Source organism: Condylura cristata, unplaced genomic scaffold (genome assembly GCF_000260355.1).
Source record: "Condylura cristata isolate star-nosed mole 26May11 unplaced genomic scaffold, ConCri1.0 scaffold00022, whole genome shotgun sequence".
In the NCBI taxonomy this organism is placed as follows: Eukaryota; Metazoa; Chordata; class Mammalia; order Eulipotyphla; family Talpidae; genus Condylura; species Condylura cristata.
In genome coordinates, this window is record NW_004567123.1 from 19,726,119 (window position 1) to 19,737,623 (window position 11,505).

Sequence of the window (11,505 nt, forward strand, 5' to 3'; positions counted from 1 at the left end):
TTTCTGGGTTGACCTTCAGGTGCGCTTCTGCTTAGTCAATGCGCAGCCCTGTGTGGCCTTGAGAGCCCACGTTGCTGTCCAGGAAAGTGAGGCTGAGAGCATGAATGCGGCCTGCCCAGGTCTCTCAGGAACCTGGGCTTTGGGTCCCCAGGAAGCTCCCGCCCAACCTCAGGCTGTCCGCTGCCACGGCTGAGAGTCCTGATGTTGAATATCCTGTTTATCCCTGGGCGCTGCTGTTTGAGTTGGTTGTTACCACCTGGTGTTGCAACACCCAAAGCTGGCCCAGGAGTCACTGTTGTCACCTGGCGTGCGATGGGGCCCTGCAGACAGCACAGGGCACCTGGGTCTGTCTCTCTCTCCCACCTGAGCTCGGCAGGGTCCTCAGCCAGGGGGACTTGTCTTCTTTCACAGTGTCCCTCCCTCAAAGACCAGTGCAGCAGCAGGGGCCTGATGCGTTGCTGGTGGAGGTGTCTGGGGGTGCCTGGCTGGGTGACCTTGAAGTGTCACCACACAGCTTCCAAGACACATGGGTAATATGGTCCCTGCTCCTCAGCTGTGGGGTGCAGAGCTGAGGGCCCTGTGCAATCTGCTAAGGACAGTTTTCCCACCCCAGGGCACAACCCGGGACCAAGTGTGTGAAGTGTTGACCTCATCCCTGGCACTCCCCGGGCCTGCAGGGGAGCTGCCTTGTCTAACAAGTGGGGAAAGGCACGGGCCTGGGTCCCACTGGCCTAGGAATTTTGGCGCCTGGGTCAGGGGCTGCTGGGTCAGCCTGGCTCTGGGTTTCCCGGCCAGGGTCTAAGTCCTCTCCCTGCCCGGGGCTGCTGTGCGACATAGACAATGGGCTTCACCTCAGGCCCCGTGGGGACCACACTGGCCTTGCCTCCGTTACCGTGGGGTGAGGTGCTGATGTGAGTGAGGGCTGCGCCCCCTGCACACGGTGGCAACCAGAAGGTGGTGGTGCCCCTGGCATGGTGCCAGCATGGTTACTTCACTCCTGCCCACCGCAGTTTCCGCCTGCCTATAGGCCTGCCTCAGGCATATGGGAAGTTGGCAGGTAGCAGGAGATGACTCAGCTCGGCCTCGCCAGCCACTGGGCCACAGTGCCAGCTGCCCCTACACAACTGAACCAACCACAGGAGAGCTGGTCAGGGTCTGCCAGGCCCCCGTAAGGCTCAGGGCCCTTGAGCTGACAGGCTCTAGCGGCTGCCTTCTGTGGTAAGGAGGCCTTGGGTGAAACGGCAGCTCCGCAGTCTCAGATTGGCCACCAGGGAACTGCCCCTGACCCCTCACACAAATTTCCAGAAGACAGGATGGCTGCTCAGTGGACAAAGCCTCCATATATATTGGGGCAAGGAAGTCGGCTTCTGAGACTGAGAGGCGCCTGCGGGCTCTGAGGCAGCTGTTGTGTGTGTGGCTCAGCACCTCGCAGAGGCCACACAGGGGCAAGAAAACAGGGAAACTGAAGATGCACAGGGGAGGAAGAAGGGCTTCAGCACTCTCCCCTGTCAGGGAGGGCCTGTCAAGCCCAAGAAGCCACTGAATCTCGAATTCTTTTGTGTACTCAAAGGCCACAGGTGCATGTTTTTACGATGTTATCCTCAGGTTTTCTATCCACCTGAGCCCACTTGCTCAGGGGAGATGGTCCCCTCAGGTTTCCTGTCTCGCTCCATCTCTCTCCTCCCCTCTTTCCAGGCCCTTCTACGCCAGCTCTGGCCTCCGGAAGCACAGAGGGGCCCGGCAGGACGCACACCCAGGACAGAGCCGGCATCTCCGCTGGCATGGCCACATCTCACAGCCGAGCAAGGGGTGATGTGAGCTGGAAGCTCCAGTCTCTATGGGTGGGCCTGAGGCTGTCCCGAGGCAGGGAAGGGAGTCAAACACACACACACACAGACACAAGGCAGCATGAGCCAGACTTGCTAATAAAACAGCATTTCCCTTCCTACAGGGACAAGAATCTCTCACACTGTCTGAGCCCCACTGCCAAATATGAGTGACATGACCTACAGCGGCCCAGGAACTGCCCCTGACCCCACACACAAATTTCCAGAAGACAGGATGGCTGCTCGGTAAGTGGAGAAAGGCTCCATATGTATTGGGGCAGGGAAGTCGGCTTCTGAGACTGAGAGGCGCATGCGGGCTCTGAGGCAGCTGTTGTGTGTGTGGCTCAGAACCTCGCAGAGGCCACACAGGGGCAAGAAAACAAGGAAACAGAAGACGCACAGGGGAGGGAAAAGGGCTTCAGCACTCTCCCCTGCCCGGAAGGGCCGTCAGCCCCTAGAGGCCACTGAAGCCCCTGGGAGCTGATCACTGCCTCCCGGAGCCAGGGACCCATGGCTGTGGGCTCTCTCTGGGGCCTGCCACTACGTCACGGTGGGACCTCAGGGGCCCATGCCCTCTTAAGCCTTCGGTTCCTCATCATCAGTAGGGAGTGTGGGCATCCTCTGAAGTATGGGTGTGATGTTCCCACGCTGGAGCCAGGGGTCAGCATCAGGGGTCACTGTATCATCTGGATGATGCAGCAGTCAAAGCTCAGCGTATGCTCAAAATCTGGGCTTCGTCTGGGGTCAGAGTCAGACCCGTCGGGTGTGGTTCATGTTTAGCACCTCCATGGATGGGCTGTTAGCTGGGACATGCAACGCTGTGTCAGTCTCAGTGGGGCCGAGTCGGCAGTTCAGAGCTCTGGGCGCTGTCAGAGGGGCTTGTGGTGGGGGGAGGAGCTGGTCTGAGGGCACCAGAGCACCCCTGGGTCCTTGAATGCACCAGACTGGTCCTGCAGGTGGGTGTACAAACTATTGGAACTGGTGTGGAGGATGGCTGAGGCCTGGCACTGAGACCATGAGAGTTGTCGTAGCTGCTTGAGAAACCCCCCTCAGTGCACCCCAAGTCCTTTGGAGGATGGAGGCCAGGCTGGTGTGTGGTCACAGTTGATCTAGTCAGACCAGTTACCCCTTGCAAGCGGATCTCTGGGAGAAGAGAAGCCTGCAGAAGCAGCTCCTGATTCAAAGTGCTTTTCCCAGGGTCAGGGCTCAGTAAGCCCCCCCCTGTTCCCACTGCCCCCCTGGCCCAGGGTCATGGTTCACTAAGCCCCCCTGAAATGTGAATGGAGGCGGTGCCTGCCACACCTGGTGTGAGACGCTGGTCTGTTGCCTACCGTGTCTGGAACTCAGTGTCCCCATTAGGAGAACTCTGGCTGACACCCTCAGATCTCCCCTCCACTCCAGACCCTCCTCTCTGCCTCCCACTTGCCCCACCCGAGACCCAGAGGAAGGAAACAAGTTGCCACAGGAGTGCTGAATGGCTCTTTATTGCTGAGGGCACAGGGGAATGAGCACCAGGCCACTCTGCTGGTCCAGTGTCCTCCTGGCTGGGCTTGGGCTTTCCTTCCTGTCGGGTGTGGCAGCATCTTCTGAGAGGGCGACGCTCCATGAGGCTCTGCCAGGACCCTGGGGAGCAGTCTGCAATGAGAGCACAGGGATGGTTGGGCACTCCTAAGGGGCCTCTGAGTGCCTGGGACTCACCAGGCGCTGTAGCCCAAGCCCTTCCCACAGCCTCCTGCAGGCCAGTGGCCTTGGAGAGGGATGAACAGCTATGCCTTGGGGTCTTTCTGTGGTGCCTGATTGATCATCCTCATGCCCTCTCCTCCCCTCAGATGAGCAACAGGGGCAGGAGATCAGAGGTAAGGTGGGAGTCAGGGTCAGGGTCAGGGTCAGGGTCGGGGTCAGAGTCAGGACATGATCTGGACAATGGATGAGTCTCGCCCAGTGTATGAGCATCCTGGGACGGTCTGGGCAGTGTCGGAGCTCAGTGGGTGTGTGGCTGAGGGTCAGTGTTGGAATGTGACTGGCATCAGGTTCAGCACTAGCTGGGTCAGCTCAGGCGGGACCAACATCAGGGCTCAGTCACCACCGCAGAACAAAGAGGCCCAGCTGCTCTGGCCTCACAGGCCTCCTGCAGGAGCCCCACGCTCCGGGTCGCCCAGGGAGAGGCCTCACCAGCAGGCGGTCCTCTTGGTCTGTCCTCTTCAAGGCAGGAGATGTTCAGGCAGCTGGATTCCATGCAGAACCTCATCTGAGGGAACAAACAAGAGTGGGTCTCAATTACCAACAATAGGAGCCATTGTCAGGGCGGCCACTCCCCAGCGAGCCCACTGAGAGCCCAGGACTCAGCCCCTGCTCTGCCCTCCACTCCCCTCTACTCGCCTGAGAGGACACATGAGGCCGCATCCTGCAGGGCTCGGTCAGGGCGCAGTGACACGGCGCAGAGGCTGCGGGGACGCGGCTGTGGCTCATGCACAGAAGGGACACGTGTAGGCCCAGCACCTCAGGACCCCACAGCTGTGGCCCCAGCACCTCAGGAACCCACATCTGTGGCCCAGCACCCCCGGCAACTCATCCTTTGGACAGCAGCGGCCTCAGGACCCCGGGGGCAGAGGAGCAGCCACAGCTCCTCCCAGGCAGAGGGAGGCAGAGTGGGTGAGCCGGGCCTGCGGGGCAGCTGCTCTCTGCCAGCTGCTTTACCCTGCTGAAGCCAACGGTGTCAGTCTCCTTGCCTTGGAGCTCCCAGGCTCAGGGAGAGAAACGCGGGACCAGGGCCCCAGCTGGTGAGCAGCAGAGGGAGGCTCTGAGCCCAGACGGGCCCATCTCTCTGCATGGCTTTGCCTGGAGGATGCTGTAGCTTATCAGGGCTGATGGAGGCTTGAGACCCCGGGGCCAGTCCCGTAGTGCCCTTAGGCCCCACTCTCTCACCAGGTCAGGATGGCCCAGGATGGCCCCTCCTGCTCTGAATTCCCTGAGCTGACCTGCCTGTAGGTGGGCCAGAGCGCAGGTCTCCCTGGGAGCATGGGTGGGAGTGCCCCCTCCCCCAGCTGGGACTCACCAATGATCTTTCCTATGATCTCACTTTGGCTATAGAGACACAGGTTCAACAGTTGGCACACCTGAGGGGAACAGAAAGTGGGTACCAAAGAAGGGTGAGTTGGGGGTGCAGTGAGGTGAGGAAATACCGGAAGAGGAAAAGAACAAATCATTTTCCAGAACAGAGGCTGGACACCTCAGAGATGCTCCTTGTGTGGAGCTTAGAACCCTCAACCCGGAGCCTCTACAACAATGAAGACCTAGAGGTGCAACTCTGAGAACCACATCTAACTCCTCAGCACGGTAGAATCAGACGACAGAATCCAGAGCACTGACGCTCCAGAGCCCTGACGCAGACGTCGGGAAATGGAACCTGGGAGTTTTCAGGTGTCGCCAGGCCCTGGCCCCAGCAGTGTGTCCCATGATGAGGGTGCAGTCCTGGGCCTCCTTACAATGCCCCTGTGATCAGCAGGGTGGGGCGGGACATGGGGGGCAGTCAGCAGGCTGCATCTCCACAAGCTCCAGTGAGCCCAGTGCTGTGCAGACCCGCCCCAGTAGCCAAGGCCCAATCAGGGAGGCCACAGGCCCCGGAAGGTCTCTCTGTCACACACCCAGTTTCCATCCCCTTCCAGACTAATTAAGAAACTGGGGCTTAGATTTTGGGTGATTTTCAGATGAAAATCCTTACTCTAATTATCGCTATTTATTTGCAATTAATTGCATGGTAAGTGATATTAGAATCTATTTATGGGCAAGATAAAATGTTTCCTCACACAAAATATGTGTTTTTATATGGAAGTAAATGAGATTAGTACATATTTAGGAGAGAGACACGAGCCTGGGTCTTCAGTGCAGGGACATGACCGTGGTTGACCAGGACCTGGATACTTCAGCCAAGGGTGGCGCCTGCTCCCCATTTTCCCACTCTCGATCCCCCAGGTACAATGGGGGCAGTTTGATAGTCCCATGGGGAGTTTGAGCCTCAGAGAAATGTGTCCTGAGAGTTAAGCTGTGCCTGCCCCCTACGGGCCAGACCCGGGCCCCAGGGATGCCGGACTCACGGTACTTGCTGCCACGCTGGACAGAGCCCTTTTCACCAACCCGGGTCCACGGTCCACAAATGTGCTGGTCAAACTGCTTGTCCTGGAGGAAGGGGACACTGCTGAAGGCTGGTCACGTGGAAAGTACATCAGGAAGTCTGGGTGCAGAGTTGGGGTGCAGCACCCCCAGAGACACAGAGCTACTTTGCAAACCACAGGAGACCATCACTTAGAACCTCACATCTACCATGCCTGGGAGTCTGATACTCACTCATCAACCCATTTTACAGCCCCGATGAGGCCCCAAGTCGGGCTGGAGACTCAGAGACAGCAAAGCACAGCAGCTCCTCACCTGGCACCGCACAGGAGACTGGTCTTGCTGGGCTGCCCCCTCCGCCTCAGCCTCTCAGCTACTGGCCCTCTCTGGAGGGCGCTAGGCCCTGCTACACAGGTCGGTGTCATGCTCAAAACCACTGCCGTCGTCAGGGTCCTTTATTGGTGGACGGACGTACCTCGGCCTCCCTTAAGGGGAAAGCCACACCCAAGCAAGGTCCTTCCAGAGGCCACCACTACATCCCCAGAGCTCAGGACATGGCAGAGACATGGCACATTTCTGGCTGAAAGAATGAGTGAAGTAGAAAGATGGCTTAGGAAACGGTGACAACTGTGAGGAGCAAGACACTTAGGAGAGGGAGCAGGGAGGCTGGGCTGAGGCCTGAGGGCTGAGGGCTGCGCTGAGGTGCCTGGGAGGTGTTCCTGGCCCAGGACAGTCCCTGCTGTGTGCGGAGGGGGTGAGCTTGTGAGCAGCTCAGAAGAAAGGCCGGAGTGTGTGGAGCGGGGACCAGTGGGTCAGAGTAAGAGGAACCCCGATGACCACAGGAAGGTTCCATCCAAACAGGAAGCCCAGGTCAGGGAGGGTGTGTGGCAGGGAGGAATGCCTCTCTCAGGTGTACCCCGAGACCCAGGTGGCAGGATGAATCCCCAGGACTGCGAGGCAGCCAGCAGCACTCAATCTCCCAAGCTGCCCCTGTGGCTCCATTTACCATGTGATTGGTGTTTTCTTCAATTCTGGGCAGCTGTAGGTGGGCTTGGCCCTAAGGTCCAGACCCCAGCCCTTTCCTTGAGGTGCAGTCACTCTCTTTCCAAATCTGCTGCTCTGTGCTGCATGGGCCTTACCTGCTCAGTAGTTTCAGCTGGACACTGTCTGGGTCGACGGTGCATTGTTCCATGACCACCGAGTTTTGGTAAGGCTCATCATCCTCTATAATTCTCACACTGCTCAGGATGTCTAATGAAGACGTCAGGTTGACCAACTGGCCAATGACAGGCCTGTAGGGGGTCAGGATCAGAGTGAGTCCAGTTCTACAAACACCTGCTGTGCCCACTCATCCCTCACCTATGTGAGCCTCATCCATCATCGGATGTGCCGACACCGTCCCCCTCCACATGGGCCTCACACATGACAAGGGATCGCCTCTCAGGCCTCGTGGGTTTAGTTCACATGAAATTTTTATGTAATATCACATTAATACCTAAAATAATTAAATTGGAGTAGCAATGAAATTGTCAATTGTTTTGGGTAGGATGACCATTTTGATCCTGCTAATCCTTCCTCTCCATGAATAGGGAATATCTTTCTATTCTTTGTGTGTTCTTATATCTGTTTTAGCAAAGTTTTATAATTTTCATTGTAGAGGTCTCTCACCTCTTTTGTTGGATTTATTCCCAAATATCTGAATGTTTTTGTTTCAATTCTGAAAGGGATAGTTTTCTTCTTCGGATTGTTTGTGTGCATAGAGGAATGCCACTGATTTTTGTGTGTCGATTTTGCATCTTGCTAATTATTAAATTCATTGATATTTTGATCAGTTTTTCTGTCAAAGATCTACAGAGAGCTAACCAGGCCCAATTAAGACAAAGTCAACAGCCCAGTAAAAATATGGGCAGAAGAGTTAAAAAGACACTTCTCTGAAAAAGCATGCAAATGGCCAACAGGCATGTGAAAAAATGTTCACCATCACTTGTATTCAGGGAAATGCAAATCAAAACCACAAAGAGATACCACCTAACATCAGTGAGAATGCCACATATTAAAACACAGGAAACAAACGTTAGGAGGATGTGGCAAATAAATTAGCTCTCCTACACTGCTGGTGGGAATGCAAACTGCTCCAAACACTGTGGAAAGCTGTGTGGAGGGTCCTCAGACTACTAAGAATGGAGCTTCATATGACCCAGCAATTCCACTCCTAGGCATCTATCCAACGGACGCAGAAACATTGATTCAAAAGAATACCTGCACCCCCATATTTACTGTAGCCCTATTTACAATGGGAAGATGTGGCAGCAACCCAAATGCCCAAAAATAGATAACGGCATCAAGGCGATGTGGTATATTTACACAGTGGAATGTATTCAGCTATCAAAAAGGATAAACTCAAGCCCTTCACAGCAACATGGATGGAGCTGGACGGGATTATGTTCATTGAAATATGCCAGAAAGGAAAAGAAAAATAGTTAATGGTCTCATTTAGAGGAGCAATGTAGAGGAGTGAAATAAGGAATCTGGCAAAAAAAAAAAAGTGATACAATAAAGTAAATATGAAGCCATCAGGCAGCTCTACATCGACATTGTGTAGGGGAGCAGGAGGGAGAAATCTGGGACCCGAGTGGGGAGGCACAAGGGTCTATGGGCAGTGCGGTGTGGACATGACTCCAGCAGGAGGGCGCTGGCCATGCTGACGGCCTCTCCACAGGCCTCAGATTATAACCGTACTTACACTTTCAGGCTGAAATTGGCATTTATGGGGAACCTCAGTTTCAAGCCTTGTCTCTCAGGAGACATTTCGATTTTGACATCCAGGATTTTGAATTCGCTGACTACCAATCTGGACAAAAAACACAACTCTCCTTGTCAGGTTCATTAGGTCATTGATGTCACCATCACATGGAGCACCCCGCCTCACCTTCTGTGCCACCTTGCTCTTCACCATCACCTTTGACCCCTCCACGGTACAGCAGGCTCAGCCTGATGTGCCTCCCTCCGCCCTCCCTCCCCTCTCTCCCTCTATCTTTCCCTCCCTCCCTCCCTCCTTCCCTAGATAACAAGGAGGAGGATGTGCCGCAGCCACAGCTTGGACACCTACTCTGGACCCCTAAACTCCATATGTGGAAATCACTTGTGCGGTAAAGTCCAGGAAACTTCTCTTGGGAGGCAGAGTTTCAGCAAATAGAGGGGTGTGAGTGCTCAGATATTTATCTTCAGCTATATGTAAAAAATAAAAGCTTATTCCTTGGGTAGGACAGTCAGACACCAGCAGTCACAGAGGAGTAGAGACGAACTTTCCTCTGCTTCTGAACATGGAGTCCCCAACCCAAGAGATGCCCAGTGGGGGCAGCCCTGCCTCTATTTACTGATGCTCTGGAGCACCTGGCCCCAAGCTGCCACGGCTGTGCGGGGAGGCACCAGGTTACCCAGCTTCCTGTCTTTGATCTTCAATTTGCTTCCACAAAATATAGATTCCCTTTCTTTGGAGCAGTTATCTACCAAGAAATACCAACTTACCCCAAAGTTAGGACTTCAGGTGAAAGTAAATGTAAATCCACATTCTCCAAGTTCTTAATTTGCAGAACCCTCTGCTTGACCTTCTGTAAAATGCTGGCATCCTGGCTGGCCTTCAGGTCAGGCTCCAGATTCTCTTGGTCAGCTGCAAAGCAAAGGGCATTCAAGGCTCCAGCCCACCGTGGAGCAGCTACATGCATCTCACACTACATATGACTATTTCTTGATATCATTTCATGTGTGTCTCACTACTCAGTGATATCACATTGTTAGTATAGAATTTTCAGATGGGGACATGAAGGATGAAAGAGTTAAGAAATGTGCCTAACGTTACATAGCTCTGAAACCTTGCTGTTCCATGCTCTCTTCATGCCCAAAGTAATCAATCAGCTGATCAGGCAAATGCTACTGATTGAACACCAGATTCTAGTAGTGATATAACAGGCTATTGTTCTAAAGACAATGTTCATATTTTTAAAAACTAGGTCAAATCAAGTGAGAGATTGACCTAAGAAATGGAAAACTCTAGGGTGATACAAATATATGGATCCAACTTAAGAAAGTGACAACTTTGCTCCAGGCTCTAAGGCAATCGCTCACTTATTGGTACAGGGTCCTATGGGAGTTTTCCAAGAAAAGAGGAATTTGAGGAAAGTACTCAGCAGATAAGTAAGAGACATGTGAAAGAATTAAGGCTCTACATATACAAAGTAATGCAAGTGAGAAACAATAAAGCAATTGCTAACTCAAGCAAAAACAAAACAGTACAGGAAAAGCTACGTAATCTTAGGACTACAACTTGGCTATGCAAAGGACAGTATCTATCTAGTTATAATGATTCAAATAGAGAACTGCAAATTAAACCGAAGACTATACCTCATCTTAGGTGACTTTGAAACTAATACTTCTGTTTCTGAGCTCAGAGTTCACAGCAGTGATATTAAAAAGCAGATGCCTCCTGTATCTTTGAAGATTGCCTAAATCCTAACAGGTGTTTGGAAAGCAGACATTTACTGATGATATTTGTTTCTAAAGAATATTTGTTACTGTGCTTTTAATGTTTCCAAAAATGAGGAGAAAAGTAGATCTTTTAAGAAGTCAGAATAAAAATGAGATGTGATTAAGTGCCACAGAACAGAGGTGAATTCTCAGCTTTGAAGGAGGACGTGGAGTCTAAGGGAGTTTGCTGCAGAGGAGATGCAGTCGAGTGCAGCTCTACCTTTCACTCTTTGCCCAAGTTTTAATGTGAGACAGGAGCAAAGGAAGAAGAGAATAGGAAGCAACTGTGCTTGTGATTGTCCAAATTATTAAGTTGCTACTGGAACAAGATTTTCTAGTTACTAGGAGACATGCAAACACGGTAGTAGGTTATCAGCGACAGGAGTCCATGCTGGTGGGAAGGGTTGTTTGCAGACTTCTACCATCCTGAGGCTCTGTATGCACAGGGGACGGGGACTCTGAGAGAACCCCAGCTGCCTGTAGGCACCAGGCTGCCTGCCATTAAGCTCAAAGTTAGGCGGCTTCAAGGCAAGGTAGACTGAATTTCCCTAATTTTCAATGAGCAAATAATTGTCAATAAGAAAATTGTTGAAAGCAACAGAAGAATATGACAAACTATTTCTGTTAAGATATGTCTATGGCTATTAAAATATGAAAAAGTGAGTGAATTTTGTTATAATCAGGTCAATATAAGATTAAATAACACACAAACATTCATCCATTCCATGGGCAGAACATTGAGTGGCCCAAGACAACACTGTCAAAAAGGCACTGGCAGAGTACTGCAGGAGTGTTAGCGCTGGAGATATTTGGTCTAAAGCAAAAATGTGCATGCTTTAGACATCTCACTGTTAGTCATGTATCCTATTCCTATTGGGAAGTGTTTACTATAATAAATCTGTTATAAGGTATTACTGATTTATTTCTCATATGTAGAAAATTCACAAGCCTGTGACACAGGAATGCAAAGTCCCCTCACTGCCCAGAGAGTAGGCCCGTGGGAGTCAGGGTCAGGGTCAGGGGTGACACAGGAATGCAAAGTCCC

The 11,505-nt window shown here is 52.6% G+C and overlaps 1 protein-coding gene across 1 annotated transcript in view; it reads right to left on the bottom strand.

Annotated features, from left to right (window-relative positions):
• Positions 1–2,402: 2,402 nt before the first annotated feature.
• The window catches only part of LOC105853941, an 84,100-nt gene continuing 74,997 nt past the window's right edge, over positions 2,403–11,505 (bottom strand). Inside the window, exons 19-24 of the mRNA XM_012728105.1 lie at positions 9,465–9,606; positions 7,076–7,228; positions 6,412–6,421; positions 5,886–6,002; positions 4,882–4,942; positions 2,403–2,512 (exon numbers count right to left, since the gene is read on the bottom strand). Of these exons, the coding sequence (XP_012583559.1) occupies positions 2,403–2,512; positions 4,882–4,942; positions 5,886–6,002; positions 6,412–6,421; positions 7,076–7,228; positions 9,465–9,606 (593 nt within the window). The remainder of the gene's footprint in view (positions 2,513–4,881; positions 4,943–5,885; positions 6,003–6,411; positions 6,422–7,075; positions 7,229–9,464; positions 9,607–11,505) is intronic.